The sequence below is a fragment of the Crocuta crocuta genome, unplaced genomic scaffold (genome assembly GCF_008692635.1).
Source record: "Crocuta crocuta isolate KB4526 unplaced genomic scaffold, BGI_CrCroc_1.0 scaffold586, whole genome shotgun sequence".
In the NCBI taxonomy this organism is placed as follows: domain Eukaryota; kingdom Metazoa; phylum Chordata; class Mammalia; order Carnivora; family Hyaenidae; genus Crocuta; species Crocuta crocuta.
Window position 1 is genome coordinate 2,794,428 of NW_027532407.1, and position 20,990 is coordinate 2,815,417.

A 20,990-nucleotide genomic window follows, 5' to 3' on the forward strand; every position below is an offset into this window, starting at 1 on the left:
AACATTATTAGTGCACATTTACTCAAGAAACTATAATTCAGAGGCACCTGAGTGGCTGAGTTGGTTAAGTGTCCAATTTTGGCTCAGGTCATGATCCTGTGGTCCAGCCCTGCGTCAGGCTCTGTGCTGACAGCTCAGAGCCTGGAGCCTGCTTCACATTCTGTCTCCCTCTCTCTGTCCCTCCCCTGCTTGCACTCGGTCTCTCTCAAAAATAAACATTAAAAAAAAAAAAAACAAAACCCTATACTTAGGTCTATAGAAAATGATTGGTGTACAAATAGATTCTTCCCTATCCTTTGGCTCATGGCCACAGGATGAGATTTGACAGTCCAGACCATGGTATCTGTACATGAACAGTAAATACTGAATACATCCAATAAATAATATTCCTTGTCAAAGGTCTGAAACATTTTGCTTTCATTATTTTGATAAACATGTGCAGTCATTGAAAGAACTAAGACTGTCAATTTGATGATAATTTGCTTATTCTACTCAACTGAAGTCAAAGCCAACAAGTTTTGAATGATGAGATCTGTCTTTGAAATCTAGGTAAGACTCATCATGCAAGCATTTGTACTATCAAGAAGTAGATTTCTGTATTCAGGTAATTATAATGAAGTTTTTTTAGGTGATTAGTTATGATCTTATCTTCTCATTTAACCACGAAATTCTACATCCAGCACTTGATTAAAACATATTACTATTCATCAATAAATCCATATTTAACCAAATGTCCAGTAGAATGAGCCTATGCAATTGCTAACTAACTTTTCTGATTTACTACTAATCCAAAAAGTTTATGCTTATTTAAGCCTTTGTTCTTAAAGTGAACTGATAATTTGGTTCACTTTCCTTATTCAGCAATGTATAGAGAATATGGATTTTAACTGATGAGGAATATATTACAAGCCCAATGAAACATCATTGTAAATATCCACTTTAGGACTACCTAGATGTTAACAGGGTAGGAATATTGATATTCACAAACTATTCCCTTCACAAGTGATTTTTCTGACTAAGTATGTAATTTGAACTTAATTTTTCTGTGTATTACACCTCTTCTAAAACAAATTACAGAATAAAAATGATTTAGTTGAATTCCAGGTAATCAAGATTTTACTATTTTCTGTATAGAGCAGGTCATGAAAAATTTATTTTACAAAAATGTAATGGGAAATTGCTACATTTTCTAAAAGTAGAGTAATAAAACCTGTAAGGCTTTTTTTTGTTTGTTTTTGGATAAACAAGTGGTACTCAGGTTTTGATCAATGTTGCATAAATAAATCATAGCTGAGTAAAGTCTACTAGTCAAATGGAAAGACACTGATTAGAAACATTCTTGTAAAGTCACGGCCTCCAAACTACTCACTCCAAAACATGACAGAATTTAGTGCTATTCAAATTAACAAATACTCTGGGAACAGAATACATTCTTTTGTTTATGTATTCATTCTTTTTTTTTTTTTATTAATTTTGAGAGAGAGAGAGAGAGAGAGAGAGAGAGAGAGCGCATGAGCAGGGGAGGGTCAGAGAAAGAGGGAGACACAGAATCCGAAGACAGGCTCCAGGCTCTGAGCTTGCTGTCAGCACAGAGCCCAACGTGGGGCTCGAACCCACGAACCATGAGATCATGACCTGAGCCGAAGTCGGATGTCCAACCAACTGAGCCACCCAGGCGCCTCCAGAATATATTCTTAACATAGTTGATGTGGCTAATGAAGGTATGGAGAAGACACTCAAATCCTCAAGAATATTTAACATAATTTATATCTGATTTACATGCCATCTTCAAAAACATACCTATTGGGCTGAATAAAATATAGAATATATTTTAGGAAAATATATTCAAGAATTGTGGGTGCTCCAGTTAATCATTCTGTTATTGCTCCAATAAGACACAATGCTGCTAGGTCCTAGCAACAGTTCACAGAATCATTCTGGTTCTTCTAAGTCAAGTCACCATAATGGAAGAGAAAAAAATTGATTCGTCTAAGTAAGACAAGATGATCTCCTATCAAGACAAGGAAAGGACTAAGCTTATCATCAAAATCTATTTTTTGGGAAAAGACTGGGTTTTGTTGAACTTCTAAAGCTATGTTAACTGCTTACTAGGTAGATAATTTATCCTAAATAATATTACCAACACCAATTCACAGAGCTCCCCAGATAAAGTGTTGGGTAATGCTACTTTTAATCTAATAATCTTGCTACTTAATAAGAAGAGTGGTACTTAGTAAAAATGAACAGAAATTGCATCTCGTGAATGTAGCGGACTGCAACGAGCTATCCCAATCCTTTCTTTCTTTGCTCTCATTTAAAGAAATTCTATTTGGGTCAGCCATATGCTCAGCTAACGGATTACATTTCTTTCTTTCTTTCCCTTTTTTGTTTAAAGGATTTTATTTCTAAGACACCCTCCTAGCTAGATGTAGCCATGCAACTAAATTCTGACCAATAATGTGTAACAGGAAATAGTGTATGGGGCTTCCAGGAAAACTAAGGCTTTCTTCCCTTCATTTTTTCTGCTGCCTGGAATACGGATGGAAAGCCTAAGTCATCAGTAATCATATTAGATCATGGGATAACCTTGAAAAAGGAAGCATGCACAAGGAAGACAGACACTGCCTGGATCCCCAATGACTTTGTGGAAAGAAAAGTGTATCAGTCTTGGACTGCTTTCTTCTGAATTTCTTTAAATGAGAAAATAAATCCTAATGTATGGTTCCCAAACTTTGATGAAAATTAGAATCACCCAATGAGCTTTTAAAAATCTGGACACCAAGGCTGTTCCCCATACTAATTAAATAGGAATATCTGGGGATTGAAATCAGGTATAAATACTTTTCAAAGACTCTCAGATAGATTTCAGGCTTGGACACTATTGCTTTATGTACTTAAGTCCCCCGTATTAAGTTCCTATTACTAATAGCTGATTCTACATATGATACTGATTAAGTATCAGGGGGAAAAAAAGAATATCTTTATGGTTATATTTTTAAGTAAAAACCTGCAAATGTAAAGGCATTTTTAAACATCACTACACTGTAATTTATCATTAACGAAGTAAGACAGAGTGTATTAAAGTACTTTGCTTATTTTTAAAGCATTGTCTCATTTAATCCTCACCTCAACCCTATGAGGCAATATCATGCATGTTTTACAGCTGAAGAAAGAAAGAGGCTCAGAGAAAGCAACTTATTCAGGGTCTTACATCATGTAATTGGCAGAGCCAAAATACAAGGTCTTATTTGTGTAACTTCAAGGCTTGTGCATTCTCCAATATGCTGTAACTCAAGAAGAAGAAACTGAGAGACATCTAAAGAGTTATATTTTTTTTCTTAAGGAAAGGACAAATTTGAAAACTAATTTCAAAAATGAATAGGGGAAAAGGAGGAACCCAATTAAATTTGTAGGCATTTTTATGAACCACAAAAATATTACCTTCAAGTTACATTTTAATAAAAAAATTGCTCATAAGTAACATTAAATAAATTTTAAAAATAAAGAATTTATAATTTGTCAGCTTTGCAAATAGATCTTTAGGAAGTACTATCATTAGAGCAGAGGAAAAACTGGCTAATGAGAAAGAATTTATTAAAAAACATACAATCTAAATTAGTTAATTCAGTGACTTAACTAAATTCTGAGACAATTATTAAATTTAAATGCACAGATTTTCAGAAAGTTCTCAGCTCTTTCACTGGCTGGCTCTTTTATATAATACCATTTATACTAAAAAGTTAATGTTGATTAAGTGACAGAGAACAATAAGGAAACAGAGGGTTTGAATAACACTGTGCAAATCAACTGGACCTCACGGACATATGAACCCTCCGCCCAACTGTAGGAGAATATGCATTCCTCTCAAATGTACAGGGAACCTTCTCCAGGAGAAACCACGTTTCAGGCCATGAAACAAGTCTTAACAAATTCAAAACTGAAATCATACAAAGTATTTTTTTCTGGTCACAATGGAGAAAAACAGAACTCAATTTGTACAAAGTGAAAACCTGAACATAGAAAGCCATTTTAAAATATTATACTGCAATTTATTATTAAAGTAGGAAGATAAAGAGTGTATTTATTGAGTACTTTGCTCATGTTTTAAGAATTATGTTATTTAATCCTCCAATACATGGAAATCTTACAACAGACTCTTAATGAGTCAAAGATGTCACAAATGAAATTATAGAGAACACTGTGAAAGAAATGAAAATGAAAACACAACATATCAAAACTTATGAGATTCAGCTAAAGCAGTGCTAAAAAGAATTTTATAGCTATAAATGCGTACATTAAAAGATCCCAAAGTAACAACCTAATCTGACATCTCAAAAAACTACAAAAGAACAAACTAAATCCAAAGCTGGCAGAAGAAAATAATAAAGGGTAGACCGAAAATCGAAACAGAGAACAGAAAAACAATAGAAATAATCAACAAAACTAAGTTAGATTTTTAAAAAGATCAACAAAATTGATAAATCCTTGGCTAGATTAAGAAAAAAATAGAAGACTCAAATAACTAAAATCAGGAAAGTGGGGTCAATACAACTGATGCCACAGAAATAAAAAAATAATAAGAGAATACTATGAAAAACTGTACATCCACAAATTCAAATATTCTAGAAATAATAAATCCTTCAACACACAACGTACCTAGACCGACTCATTTAATAAATGGTAAATCTGAAAAGACCGATAATGAGAAAGGAGATTAAATCAGTAATCTAAAACTTGCCAAAAAAAGAAAACCCTATGACCACATGGCTTGACTGAAGAATTCTACCAAACATTTAAAGGAGTAACACTATTCCTCTGGAATTCTTCCAAAAATACTAAAGAGGAGGAAATATGTCCCAAGCTTATTCTATGAAGCCCTGATAGCAAAGCCAGACAAGAAAACTACAGACCATGATTTCTGATGAGTACTGATGTAAAAATCTTCAACAAAGTACTAGCAAATCGAATTGAATGATGCATTAAAAGGATTACACACCATGACCAAGGGGGATTAATTCCGGGAATGCAAGAATGGTTCAACATAGGACAATCAATACATGTACTATACCACGTAACAGAATTAAGGAATAATATGATCATCGCAATAAATATAGAAAAAAGACTTGGCAAAATTCAACACTTCTTCATCATAAGAAACATCTGACAAACTAAGAACAGAAAAAACACTATCTCAACATAACAAAGCAATTTATGAAAAGTCCACAGCAAACATCATACTCAATGGTGAAAGACTGAAAACTTTTCTTCTAAGATGGGGAACAAGGAGGCCCACTCTCATTTCTCTTCAACATGATATTAGAAGTTCTAGCCAGAATAAATAGGCAAGAAAAAGAAATGAAAGGCATCCAAACTGCAAAGAAAGAGGTAAAATGATCTCCATTAACAGATGGCAGGATCTTATATGTAGAAATGCCTACAGGTTGTGTGCACATGCACACACACGTACTGTTAGAATAAATAAATTCAGCCAAATCACAGGACACAAAATCAGTTGTTTCTATACACTAACAGTGAGCAGTCTGATAAAGAAATTATGAAACAATTCCATTTATAGTAGCATGAAAAAAGAATACTTAGGAATAAACCTAACGAAGGAGTTGAAAACCTTGTGCACTGAAAACTACAAAACATTATTGAAAGAAATTAAAGAAAACACAAATAAGTAGAAAGATGTTCACAGATTAGAAGACTTAAAACTGTTAAGATGTCCATACTATCCAAAGCATTCAGATTTGACACAATCACAATCAAAATCCCAATGGCATTCTTTATAGAAATATGATAATTCATCCCAAAATTGATATAGAATTCTAAGGAACATGTAAATAAGCCAAAATAATTTTCAGATAGAAGAACAAAGTGAGAGCACACTTCCTGATTTTAAAACTATTAGAAAGCTAAGCAATCAAAACAGTATGGTACTATATTCTGGTTTCTCTTCAGAGCGTATAAATCTTACACCTTTTACAAAACAGTATGGTACTGGCATAAAGACAGACTAATGGAATACTACAGAGGGCCCAGAAATAAATCCTTGCATATGGTCAAATGATTTTTAACAAGGGGCCAAGACCACTCAATAGGGAAAACAGTCTTTTCAAAAAATAGTGCTGGGAAAACTAGCTATTTACATGCAAAAAAAAAATGATGCTGGACCCTTATCTTACACTATGTATGAAAATTAGCTCCAAAAGGATTAAAAACCTACGTGTAAGATGTAAAACCATAAAACGCCAACACAAAAGCATAACGGAAACCTTTATAACATTGGAGATAGCAATAATGTCTTGGAAATGACATCAAAAGTATAGGTAACAAGAAGGAAAAGAGACAAACGGGCCCATAACATGCATAAAACCTTTTGTGCATCAAAGGACATTATCAAAAGAGTGAAAATGCAACCTATGAAAAGAGAGAAAATACTCATAAATCATGTATCTAGTAAGGAGTTAATATCCAGAATATATAATAGATTCCTAAAACTGAAAAACAAAAATCAAACAACTCAATTAAAAAGTGGGTAGAGAATTAAACGGACATTATTCCAAACGTGATATACTAATGGTCAATGAATATATGAAAGGATGCTCAACATCACTAATCATCAGTGAAATGCCAAATCAAAACCATAATGAGGTATCAACCTCATACCTATTAGGATGGCTACTGTCCAAAAAACAAAATATAACAAATGGTGGTGAGGATGTGGAAAAATTCAAATGCTTGTATACTGTTGATGGGACTGTAAAATGGAGCAACTGGTATGGAAAACAGTATGAAATTTCCTCAAATTAAAAACAGAACTATGATATGATCTAGCAATTCAGCTTCATAGTATATATCCAAAAGAATCAAAAGAAGGGTCTTGAAGAGATATTTACACATCTGTGTTTATCACAGCACTATTTACAACAGTCAAGAAGTAGAAGTAACCCATGTGTCCAACAGAGAAATAGATATACAGGCAATGGAATATTATTCAGCTTTAAAAGGCAACACATTCCTGTCACATGCTACGCCATGAATGAATCTTGAAGACATTATGCTAAGTGAAATAAACTAGTCACAAAAAAACAGAATGAGTCCATTTATATGAGGTATCTAAAGGAGTCAAATTCATAAAAACAGAAAGTAGAATGAATAGTGGTTACTAGGGGCTAGGGAGCTGGGGAGAGAGGGGAATGGGAGTCATTTAAATGGGTATTCAGATGGATTTCAGATGTATAAGATGAAAATGTTCTCGAAATCTGTTTCATGACAATGTGAATATACTTAACACTACTAAACTGTATACTGGTTAAGATTGAAAATTTTTATCATTTTATGATCATATAAAAATGTTTAAGGTATTGTTTACTGAATTATCCCTAACTCAATACAGGAATTATTAAATACACATTCACAGAGTTTTAAAACTCTGAAAAAAAAAATACATTACACTAATGCCTAAAAAAGCATATGAAAAGTATTTTAGATTCTACAAAAGACTGTTAAAAACATACAATCCTACTTACCTTGGCTTGTCTCTTTTTTCTCTTTGTCTTTCAAAATCTCGTCCTCTGTCCTTTCCGTCTCTTGGTTTTTCTTCTATCCTGTCTTTTACTTTATACTTTTCTTTATATTTTTTCCCCAGAACAATATCTTCCTGTAAAGGAGGGGGTGGACTAGGAGTTCGAGGTCCTTTCTTTTTACTCTGGTTGCCTTTTGAATTCCTGAAGGTAACATAATACTATCATCAGAGATCCAAATACTTTTGGAAGGTCAAATGGGTATTTTTTTCTTTTAATAAACTACATTTTAAAAATGGGAGCCTTCCTTTCAATGACTTGCCTTTTACTATTTTATATAGTAGTAATCAATATCAAGAAAAAAAGCAACACACAGAAATGAGCGAATAATTTACTTGCCACTTATATAATTTTAAAGGGTAGGTTTCTGAGAAAGAGGTAGAGTGGAAAGAGTCTTCAAAAAATAACGTAAGAGAACTGCATGAACTAAATCTTTTTTAATGTTTTTATTTCTGAGAGAGACAGACAGTGTGAGCAGGGGAGGGCCAGAGAGGGAGGGAGGTACAGAATCTGAAGCAGGCTCCAGGCTCTGAGCCAGCTGTCAGCACAGAGCCCAACGCGGGGCTCAAACCCATGAACCATGAGATCATGACCTGAGCTGAAGTCGGATGCTTAACTGACTGAGCCACCCAGGCGCCCCAGAACTAAATTTTTTAAACTTACATATAAAAGTAGATGAAGAAAATAAAAATCACATATAATTCCACTACCCACGGATAACCCTTGCTAACACCTTGGATATATGACCACACTTCTTCCATGTCTCTTCCCCCTCCTTTAATCCTATTGTAACATTTTGTAAAACATTTTGTACTAAAGATAGCATGGGTATCTTTCTACACCAAAAAATAGATTTAATTATTTTTATAAACTGTATTGAATTTCATCAAACAAGTATACCCCCCATAACTTCTTTAAAGTTTCAGATTGGTAAGTTTTCAGGTGGCCTCCATGTTTTATTATAAGGAACACAAAATTACATCATCTATAAATGAAATCCTAAACATTGTTAGTAAACACTCATTTAAATCTTTGAGTCTTGCTTAAGAAATATTTCTCAACCTTAGGGTTATAAGAACATTCCCCTCATTTTTGAGAATTTTGTCTTTTATATTTAATCTACCTAAAAGTGATTTTTGGGTATAGAATATCCTCTTTAATTTAGCACTTTAAATAATTTTATCCAAATGGTGTGCCTTTGACCTTTATGTATCCAAAGTTGTCTGTCTTTAACTTCATATAATACACAATGATTTAACTGAATACAGTATTATGGGATCAATATCCTTTTCCCTCAGAGCTCTATAAATATTGTTACAATATCTTATAAAATTTAGTGTTGTAGATGAAAACTATAATCTGTTTTATTTTCCTATGCATGTTACCCAGTTTTTTAGCTGGGATAATTGTAATTCTTCACTGTAAATTAAAAATTTCATGAAGATATATCTAGGTTTTCTTTTTTTTTTTAACCTTTTCCAGAACTCAGTGAACCATTAAAGTTTTTTAATGTTTATTCATTTTTGAGAGACAGAGAGACAGATCATAAGCAGGGAAGGGGCAGAGAGAGAGAGAGGGAGACACAGAATCTGAAGCAGACTCTAGGCTCTGAACTGTCAGCACAGAGCGTGACATGGGGTTTGAACTTAAGATCATGACCTGAGCTGAAGTTGGACGCTTAACAGACCTAGCAGCCCAGGCACCCCAATAAAAAATTATTTTAAAAATTACTTTAAAGATAAAATAATAGAGGAATTCTTGACACAAACTGTATTTTCACATTACTTCCTGGGACAAAGACTAGCTAGGTGTTTACTAAATTTTGTCCTGGGCACACTACTGAACTATACTCTCTAGACTTCTTTGAAATCAGATATGGCCAAATAACCAAGTTCTGGCCAAAAAATGTGAGTGGAAGTGATGTACATCACCACCAGGCCTAATAAAAGATTCTCATACTCCAGGCAATTGTAAACTGTAGAGCCAAATAAAAGCGGTACTCCAATTAAATTTGTTTCTTCACATATTCCATTTTTGATGTCTACAAAATCCCAAGTGAAGCCACATCAAAAGGAGCCTGGGTTACTGAATCTTTATGTGTAAAAGAGCAACCTGTTAATCAGAAACATCCATTTTGATTTTACTTGAGTGAGGAAATAAGCCTCCATAGCATTAAACTCACATTTTGGGACTAAGCTATTATAACAATCAATTATACCAATACACTCACTACAGTACAGAATTTCTTCACATTTCCTTCAAAAATATATGTAGTTCGAAATCACGGTTATGCTACAATATAGGGTTTTCAAGTGCCTCCCAACTACAGGGATCAAAATTGGTTCTGCACATTCTAAAGTCAACAAGATCTTTCGACATTTTTTAAGTCAACTGATAATTCTGTAGTGGCACAGAGACTACTTCCTATTTATGGCAGAGTTCAATTATCTGCTTCTATCATTTTTATATCCTTTCTTTCTCCTCAAAACTTCTTTTGAAAGGCTTTTGACCTCTTTCATTCCTGCTTTGTTCACAGAGCTATAAGGGAAAATTTACTTAATAAAAATGAAGAAACAGTGTAGATGGAAAGAACAGATAATACATTTGAGGATCCTAAGCCAAACGGTCATCAGCCTAAAGCTAGCTATCAGGATATATCTCACAAAGAATATCAAAGAAAACTGCCATCTTTTGTCTTTTATTTTTTTTAATGTTTTATTTATTTCTGAGAGAGAGAGAGAGAGAGACAGCGTGAACAGGGGAGGGTCAGAGAGAGAGGGAGACAGACTCTGAAACAGGCTCCAGGCTCTGAGCTGGCTGTCAGCACAGAGCCCGACGGAGCTCAAACTCATGAACCTTGAGATCATGACCCGAGCCGAAGTCGGATGCTTAACCGACTGAGCCACTCAGGCGCCCCTGAAAACTGCCATCTTTAAGGGAGAAACAGGAGTTTCAATTTGTCTATAATCATGCTCTCTACTATGATAACCACATAAGACCAACAAGTCTGTTTACCTGATTTGTCACCTCAATTGATTTACTGGCATTGGCTATAACACCCTACTGATTTTAACTGAAATTCTAATCCTTATCTTTTGCTTAATATGCCTTAATATGTAACAGCTTACAGTATGATCCAGCAATGAAACCAGAAGTTGATGATTCGACATACTCTACACAAGATGCACGGCTATAGAAATGCTATACTCAATGCAATGTTCTTAGTACCTCTAATGTACTGTTTTCAGGCCCTTCTCCTTCTATTATTAAATTAATGGTGTATCTTAAAGTCAACAACATCTGAGAATACAAGAAATACAGCAGTTACATTGAGGGGAGTAATTATTCATGCTAAATACTGAGAGGATGAATGAGTTATACTAATAAAGCAGTGAAAGAAGACTATATGAAGAACACAATGAACTAACCTTCTGTCTCAACAGTTAATAAGACTTTCTATGAAGAGATTAAATTTCAAAGATTTTATAAATAGAAAGGATAAGAAAATTAAAAAAGGGTATTTCTGGTATGTTGTTTTTTTCCCCCCAGAAATGGATGGAATTGAGGGAATTAGCCAAAAAGAACAAGAGGAGTGGATCACATCATTTTATAGTTCATATAGTTCCCTTTTTCCATATTTCTTTGCAATATTCACTCACTCCCAGGAACAAAGGAGAGGATCAAGTCAATTTTACAGAGTGCCTTATTACAATGCAAAGCTCAAAGCAAAGTAGGTGCTGTGGGGAGAAAAAACAATAAACCATGAAGATCCCAATCTTCAAGGAGCTTAAATTTAATAGAGGTTGTAATATATGTATGCCACAGATGAAATACAATGCAAGGTAAAAATAAAACCTGATATACAAAAGGAACAGAAATTATGCTCAGTAAAAACAAATAATAAACTTAATGGAAAGGTAGAATTTGAGCTAGACATTGAAGAACTGAAGGTGGAAGAGGGAAGGAAGAAGACTGAACAAAAATATTAACAAGACTGAAAAGAGCAAAGTATAAAGGCCATTCTCAAGATTTTGAATTTTGGGGCGCCCAGGTAGCTCAGTTGGCTGAGCATCTGACTTCAGCTCAGGTGATGATCTCACAGTTCATGGGTTTGAGCCCTGCATTGGGCTCTGTGCTGACAGCTCAGAGCCTGCTTCGGATTCTGTGTCTCCCTCTCTCTGCCCCTCCCCAACTCACACACTGTCTCTCTCAAAAATGAATAAACATTAAAGAAAAAAAAAAGAAGAAGCTAAATTTTATTCAACCAAATGGAAAACCACAGAGTTTTTCAATGACAGAGTAAATTAACCGCAATCGTTCTTTCAAGATTTCTCTCACAACATCTGTAAAATGAATGAATTGGGGTTGTGAATGAAATGTTTATGTGCCCAGAGGGGTGGATACTAGGTAAAGTAAATACAGTGAGAAGGATGATACAGTAATCTAGGCAAAAAGTAACTGGAGTCTGAAATAGGGTGAAAGACTCTAGAAACTAGAAGGAAGACAAATACAAATTTCACTGTGAACTCAGTTCACCAATTGGTCATATCTTATAAAGAGGTTAGTTTGGCTTTTTTTTCTTGAATAAAATTAGTGTATACACTTTTAATTAAAACAAAACTTAAATAGCACAGAATGACATTAAATAGAAAAGTGTCTTCTTAGTCCCTCAGTGTAATCATATTTAATCATTTCTACTTTTATTTCAATTGGCTTTTGTAATAATTCTAAATATACTCATACTGCTTATATATAAATATAAGCTAAGAATCTAACCTCATGACCATGTGCACAAGGAGTTATGAGAAATGTTCACTGTGCATAATTTGTAATAGTGAAAAACTGAAAACACCTTACAGGTTCTACAACAGAAAAGTATACAGTATAAATACTCAAATGACAAAGACCACACAGATCAATACAAATATAAAAAATGTTAAATAAAAAAGAAAGTTGCAGAAGCAAAGCTTTAATATAGAAGTACTAAGATTAAACAGATAAAAATAATACATATGAAAGTATAAATGTACATGCTCAAGTATCAAAAACAAATTCAGAGGGAAGGACAGGAAATACGTGTGTGTGTTAGGTTTTGTTTTTAAAAAATAAAAAGCTCTGAAGCACAGTAGATGGAACACAGGCATTTGTTTTATTGTTCTCTATCAACTTTCTTTTAAACTGAAACATTTTATACTTTTTTTTTCAAACTTTTATTTAAATTCTATTTAGTTAACACACAGTACAATACTGATTTCAGGAGGAGAAATCAGATTCATCACTTGTATACAACACCCAGTGCTCATCAAAAGTGCCCTCCTTAGTGTCCATTAGCCATTTAACCCATCCCCCACCCACATCCCTCCATCAACCCTGTCTGTTCTCTATCTTTAAAAATCTCTTCTTACAGTTTGTTTCCCTCTCCCCCCCCAATATGTTCATCTGTTTTGTTTCTTAAATTCCATGTATGAGTGAAATTATATGGTTATACCTTTATTTTAGAAGAAAAAACTTACATTAAATACTGAATATATTAAAAGGATTCTTCTATAATCTACTAATTACTCTGAGTATCACTTCAGAAAAACTATTTCACTCTGGGGTGATTTACCACCCTACTGACCTCTGCTGGTCCAACAAGGGTGAAGATACTGCAGTTGCCTTCCGGTCTTTCTTGCTTGCTGAAGATGATGATTTAGGGCTTGACTTTCGCTTTGGGGATTTGCTCGACTTTCTTAGTGAAGGAGATGGAGATAATTTTGATCTAATCACTTCTGGTGAAACCTTTTAAAAGAATTCAGTAAGTCCATTCATAAACTCCTTCAATCATGGCTGTTATAAGCAGATAACAAAGCAGGTGTTTCTAAATCATACCAAACTTCAAATGAAATATTAAGAGATATTATAACTACCTCGTATTAGTCTGACTCCTAAACACATGCTTTTAACCAATATGCTAATTATAATTAACGGCCATAACACTAGTATCAATAAAGCAAACTAAAATTATAAAATTTCAAAAACTTCCTCAGAAAAACTACATATTATATTCAAATAAATTGTAGCCCTACTCTTTAGGAAAAAAACAAGTATTCTAGGCATAGCTTAGGCCTAAAAAACAGACATACATAGATTTAAATACTATTTAACATTAGCCGGTAACGCTACAAAGCACAACCTCAGTTTTTTCACCGGTTCAAAAGCAAAAATATTTCCTATTTATCTAGTAGAGTAATGTGAATATTAACATGTAATTGATATACACCAATTTGATCAGTGTATCAATATCCTAATATAATAATCCTAATATAACATAGACAGAACAGCTAATGAGTTCTCTGATCAATATCCATGTTAATATTAATTACTAACATCTTTCAATAAATAGCATACCTCCTTTTTAATAATAATTTCTTCTCTCTTGTCCATGTTTTCTTGTTCGAGCTTCATTAATTCCCTCTGTATTTTTTGACGCTTCATTTCCAATGACAACTCATGAACATAATCATAATTAATATCTCCATTGTCAGAATCTTTAAGATAAAATGTCATTACTTGTCAGAAACTATCAAAATTATCCACACCAAAAATTATAGAAATTTTTTCAACTAATTTTTTATACAAATTAAAATGATAGTCTTTCATTAGAATGACATACTTCTCAGAGGTAAAAATATATATGCTATCTCTATAAAGGATTAAAATCAGTATGGCTGATATGTTTATGAAATGCCAAACATTTATAAGATACTTGGGTTTTCTGAAAGTGATTTTGGGTGTCTGGGGGTTGGGTTTTTGGTTAGGAAATGGGATTTTACAATTTTGCAATTAAAAACTCACATGTAAATTTTAAGTATTAAAAACACCAAAGCCTTCAGTATTTCTTGCTGTATATGATATGATTTCATTATGTCCCTGACTTTCTTAAAGATTCATTAGTATTAAGTGAAGGTTACATTAGGTGTCCTACATTGTTTCCATATTTCTTTTTTATTAGTGACACAATTGATTTTTATATAAAACTAAAATTTGGTAATTTTAATACTAATGTGTACATGAGCTAAAGTCTGAAAGGTCTGTAACTTTCCATTATAAGCGATTTGTACTAGTTCCATAGATCAGAACTGCCCATCTCAACAGATGTGATATGATGTCTTTATTTCTATTCACTATTTCCAGTGGAAAAAAATATAAAGACTGGTTAAGGAAGAAAAAAGAAAAGAAAAAGAGTGATGTGCAGAGCTATTTCTTCACAACATGCAGAAGTTTTCAACAGCTACTGGCACTGCCACCCAACATCTAACCCTTATTTGCTATATATAAATGCCAAAAAGCCTAGAGGAAGGAATTTCAGTGACTCTTATCCTAACACATGACAATGTTGGGCTTGACTGATAACAAGCAGAGATACCTTTTCAAACTATACGTTTTAGCACTAAAGATCACCATTCCTTAACCTGTGGTAAAGAAATAAAATGAAGAACTAAAAAACAATAAAGATAAACAGTCCTACTTCACTGATGAAAGCACAAGAAAATGAACATCATTGTCATGTACAGATCAAATACATTATAATTCCAAATATCCATTTATTTGCTTGGGAATAGAGAGGGTAGCTACATATTCTTTAACTATGTAAGTAAATTGATCACTCATCTTATATTGGAAGATGATGACCAGTTTTCAGTAAATATATAAAACAGACTCACATTTTTCAGTCAGAAAGTAATTACTCAACATTTAAGGACTATATTTACTGGATATAATTTACTAGATAAGAACCATATTTACTAGGTTAATTTACTATATTTAAAAACTATATTTACTAGATAAAATGACTGGAGATACTGAAATAAATAATGGCAACCTCAAGTACTATTTTGTACTCTGAGACACTTTATATCAATGAATAACAGGGTTCAAAGATTCGGTTTGACAATATTCTTAAATTACCAGCAGATAAAATTCCATAGCTAAATACTAAGTATGTATAAAACAAAGGGAAGAGTAATTGATTGCAAAGAGTGATTTATAGTGTTTTTAATGGTATTATCAATAATACCCTGCACCCCTCTAAAAACTGCTACCTGGAAACATCACCAATACAGAACACAGGTAAGAAATGAAAAGTTGGCTTCAATCCTTCAATCCCCAGCTACCCTACCAAGGAGAGTAAGTCTGAACAACTAAAATATATGTCAGAGTCCATAAACTATAACTAATATATTTTGCTTAGAGGAAAAGCTCTCTAGTCTTTACTCAGATATGATTTATTCTTATTTTATGCATAGCTAATATAAACAAAAGGAAGATGTCTTCCTGGCCTACAGGAAATGAACTACAAAACAGGCATGATGCGACCTGACAAAAAGAGATATCATGATAGTCTCCTGACAAAAAAAGAAAATGAGAAGGCACAAAACACAGACTCAAACTCAAAAAAAGAAAAAAAAAGTCTGAAACCATTAATAAATTTAGAAAATGTGTCTCATATCTTGGGGTTATCATTATAACTGCCTTTTAATAAAAACTAATTCATAAAGATGATTAGTCTAAGTTATCAGAAAAATATTAAATATACTTTGAATGGCATAGTTCACAAGGCAAAGATTTTTAAGAATATATAATAGAAAAATACATACAATACATAAGGCTGACGTTCTTTATACATACAGAGTTCTTAGTGATTTAAAGGAGAATGAGCAAGGACACAGACAGGCAATTCACAAAAAGAAATGCAAGTGATAGATAAATATACCTTTTTCATGTATTAAAGAACCACTTTTTTCTAATTCTAGTATGGTATTAGTAAAGGTACAGATAAAAGGTATGTTCATTCTTTGAAGGTAACAGTGTAAACTAGGACACTGGGACATCTATCTTGGAAAGTAATATGGCAAGTAATGTGGACAAATGCCTTAAGAACATTAATACCCTTTAATATAACAATTTTACTTCTAGTAATTTGTTTTATCCAAATAGTCATAGAAATATAAAAGGTATATGTGTATGGATTAAAGACTGTATATTTAAGTATTTGCTTCTGTCTTTAATGTATACATTCTCACTATTAAAAGTGTTCTTTTTTTTTTTTTTTTTTAAATGTTTTATTTCTAGGAGAGAGAGAGAGACAGCGTGAGCAGGGGAGGGTCAGAGAGAGAGGGAGTCACAGACTGAAACAGGCTCCAGGCTCTGAGCTGGCAGTCAGCACAGAACCCGACGCGGGGCTCGAACCCACGAACCGTGAGATCATGACCTAAGCGAAAGTCGGACGCTTAACCAACTAAGCCACCCAGGAGCCCCTAAAAGTGTTAATTCTTAAGTACGAAGAGTAAAATGAGAAATTTCCTTATTCTCCTCCCACTGCTATCCTTACTCCAGTGATAACAATGTAGTTTAGTGCTACATGTATAAAAATAAAACTTCATATTTATGCTCTTTAAAATAATAGGACTAAAACTACACACACTGCCCTACAGAAATACCTTTCCATGTCAGAGAGATGAACCACTTTAATATCTGCAAACCATTTCATGATAGAACGTATTATAATTTATTTAACCAGTTTCCTTTGGACACACAGTTTGTTTTCAATATTTTGCTCTATAAACATGACTTCAATGGACATTCTGACACCTTCCCTGGTTGACAAGTGCAAGTATTTCTTTAGGGCAGATTTTTTTTAACGTTTATTTACTTAGTTTGAGAAACAGTAAGAGAGTGCCAGCTTCTGAGCGGGTGAGGGGCAGCGAGAGCAGGAGAGAATCCCAAGTACACCCAATGCTATCAGGGCACAGGGCCCAATGTAATACCTGAACCATGAGATCATGACCCAAGCCGAAATCAAGAGGTGGATGCTTAACCGACTGAGGCATCCAGATGCCCCTAGGACAGATCCATTAAACTATGGAGTTACTGGATCAAAGAGGAGTAGAATTTTACTTTTAATATTACCAAACTACACTCCAAAACAGCTTTTACCAACAGAAACTCTCATTTCAAAACATTTGTATTTTTCATTTCTGTTAATTCGATGGAAAAAATTGCTACCTTCTTTTCCTTGACTTTCTTCTGTACTGAGCCTGAGTAGTAACTGACCATTTCTAGTTCCTCTATGAATTACCTACTTTTGCCCTTTTTTCAAATAGACTTTTTCTTTTATTTATGGAAGCTCACTTTTATATAGTGTTTTTACCATATGCTTACACATGTTACACATGGCAAATATTTCCTTATGGTGATCTACTTTTTGTTATTAAATTGTAGTTTAGTTATACACAAAATTTAAATCTTTATGTACTCAAATAAGGCTTCTGAGTTTATGCCTTACTTCCGGAGAATGTACCCACTTATAAGATTACCAAAATACATTATTTCCTCTTCTACTGCAATGATACTATTCCTTTTTATGTTACTGCACTAGTCAGTACGGTAAACAAATAAGAGTAAGTTTAAGGAACCAAATAAAAAACAAAGACTTGGGGGTAAGGTGTTGGAAATATAGGCAGCAACCAGATATGGACAATAAGAATTTGTACTTGGATCCTGAAGGCAATGGGAAATCCAAATTTTATTCATTTTTAATTTTTTTAAATGTTTATTTATTTTTGAGAGACAGAGCATGAACAGGGGAGGGGCAGAGAGGGAGACACAGAATCCAAAGCAGGTTCCAAGCTCTGAGCTGTCAGCACAGAGCCCCATGTGGGGCTCAAACTCCCCTGGCTCATGACCTGAGCCAAAGTTGGACGCTTAACCAAATGAGCCACCCAGGTGCCCCTGGAAATCCAAATTTTAAACGGAGGAATGAAGTGAAGACATTTATTCTTTCAAAAGAGCATTCTGGAACTCCAAGAGTGGAAGAAGATATTCACAATACACATATCTGATAAAAGATCTTATATCCAAAGTATAGAAAGAATTCTAAACAACTAAAAAAACAGGTAATACAACAGAATAAGCAAGTCTAGAACACACAGTTTACAAAACAGATTGTACAGTGGTCAATAAATGTGAAAAAGTTGTCAACTTTATTAGTCATTAGAGAAATGCACACTAAAACCACAATAAGGTACCACTACACACTACCAGAATGGCTAAGATGAAAAAGACAAAAAGTACCATATGAAAAATAACTTTTTAATTTGATATATCTACTAAAAAATGAACATATGCAAACTCCTTGCTTTACCAATACAACTTCCAGGCATAAAATGAAGAGAAATGGGTATAAATTTAGCAAAAGATATGATTAGGGACAGTAACAGCACCCTACTTGTAACCATTCAAAATGAGAAATTATTCTAACATTTATCACCACTAGAATGGATAAATTATGGTATAGTCATACAATGAAAGCCTACATAGCAATAATAATTAATGAACTACAACTATGTGCAGTAAATAATAGGGTTAATCTCAAAAACATACTGTAAGCAAAAGAAACTAAACATAAAAAGAGTACCCTGTATATTCCATTTATACAGAGCTCAAAAACAGACAAAATTAATCAATGGTGGTAGAAATCAGGGTAGTCGTTATCTTTGGGAGGTTGAGGGGTGGGAGTGACTCGAAAAGGAGCACAAGGAGGCTTACGGGAAACTTTCCTATTTATTGATTTGGGTACAGATTATACAAGTGTGTTCTGTTTGTGAAAATTCAATGAATTGCACATGTGAATCATGCACTCTTCTGAACATATACTTCAGTTAAATAAATTCTTTTAAGATTATTCTATTTTTCAGGTGAAGAATGAATTCAAAGACAAGATTAACTTCAAGGCATGAAGTTAGGAGGTTATTTTGGTAAAATATATTTGTAGGCAATATCTTACTTACTAAATATCTTAATAACTAAAGTAACAGTAGTCATTTAGAAAAACAGGTGGTTCTGAAAGATAGTCAGTAGGTAGAAACTTTGTAAGAACTTTTAAGTTTGCCAGAACTTTGTAAATGTCTAGGGTGAGGAGACGGAGCATCAAATAATGACTCTCAGGTTTTAGAGGATCCAGTAGAAAGTGGTGGTCTTCGGGAACTCAGAGAGATACAGTTGATAGAGCTCCAGATAGTGGATTCATTAATATGCAGATGCTAATGATGCCCTGAAAGGATGATTTCATCCGGAAGGAAAAATTAAAATTGAAAAAAGGTGGCTAGGCAAAGGGAAATCAACTGAAGGCAGATGCCACTTCTAGAAACAAGTGGTTCTCAAAGAGTGGTCTGAGGATTCCTCGGGATCTCCAAGATAATTTTTGGAGTTTCAGAAGACCAAAAATATTTCTACAATACTACATCATTGGGCTGGTTTACTATTCTCTCCTCAGTATATACTGGAGTTTTCCAGAAGTCACATGATATGTAATAGCATTAACAGATTGAATGCAGCAGCAGATATAAAAATCTAGAGGTCTTCTATTCAGTCAGATGTTAAAAAGATTTACAAAAGCATGTAGAACACTGCCCCCTCCTCATAATTTTAATTTGTAAAACCTATCTGTTCTCTATAAAAGTCTATACCTGGGTTTATTATTATCACTGAATAAATTCATAAATAAGTATTTAAAAAACTGCTCAGATTCAATTTCTAATATGGTGAGAACTGAAACAGATAATCCACTAAGTCAAAAGCTGTTTGGGATCCTTAAAAAAAAAAGGTGAAAAGTGTCATGAGACCAGAAAGTTTGAGAAAGAGTAGTATAAAGCAATTTCTTCTGAGTCTAGCTAAAACTGCTATTCACTTAAGATTTAAAATACAGAAAGTCTATTAAACTGGTTCAGTGTCATTATCTGGGGATTGAGATGACTAAATCCATGATTCAATACTCTCCCAAACATATTTTAATCCATACAGATAAATTATTCAAAATCTGTGAGTTCAAATCAAGAGAAAACTGTAACAGCCATGTATAGATTTTATACGTACAACTATTATAAAAGGCATCTACTCACCTTTTAAGTGAATTTTGTATAGTAAAATCACTTTAGTGTTTTTAAAGATGATAGTCTAGAGTAAAACCCTGGGAATAAAAATTCAAGGGACAGATAAAACACAAGGAGCCTCTGTACCAGATTGGAGGGCTTCATAAGAAGACAGTAATTCTGAAGATTGATAGATGAAATCCAAGGGCAAAGTGTTTCAAGAAGACAGAGGCTCTCGAATGCTGCAGAAAGATTACAGGAGAGAGACAAATATCGGGGTGCCTGGGTGGCTCAGTCAGTTGGGTGTCCAACTTCGGCTCAGGTCATGATCCACAGTTTGCGGGTTGGAGGCCCGCATCGGGCTCTCTGCTGACAGCTAGGAGCCTGGAGCCTGCTTTGGATTCTGTGTCTCTCTCTCTCTGACTCTTCCCTGTTCATGCCCTGTCTCTCTCTCAAAAATAAACAAACATTACCCCAAAAAAAGAAGAGA

At 33.8% G+C, this 20,990-nt stretch overlaps 1 protein-coding gene across 8 annotated transcripts in view; it reads right to left on the reverse strand.

The window, feature by feature from the left end:
- ZC3H13 (zinc finger CCCH-type containing 13) overlaps positions 1 to 20,990 on the reverse strand; it is a 96,467-nt gene that overhangs the window by 46,021 nt on the left and 29,456 nt on the right. For all 8 annotated transcript variants that reach the window (XM_077778799.1, XM_077778805.1, XM_077778803.1 and 5 more), the window contains 3 exons: positions 13,980 to 14,119; positions 13,210 to 13,370; positions 7,536 to 7,733 (listed from right to left, as the gene is read on the reverse strand). In XM_077778799.1, the coding sequence (XP_077634925.1) occupies positions 7,536 to 7,733; positions 13,210 to 13,370; positions 13,980 to 14,119 (499 nt within the window). The remainder of the gene's footprint in view (positions 1 to 7,535; positions 7,734 to 13,209; positions 13,371 to 13,979; positions 14,120 to 20,990) is intronic.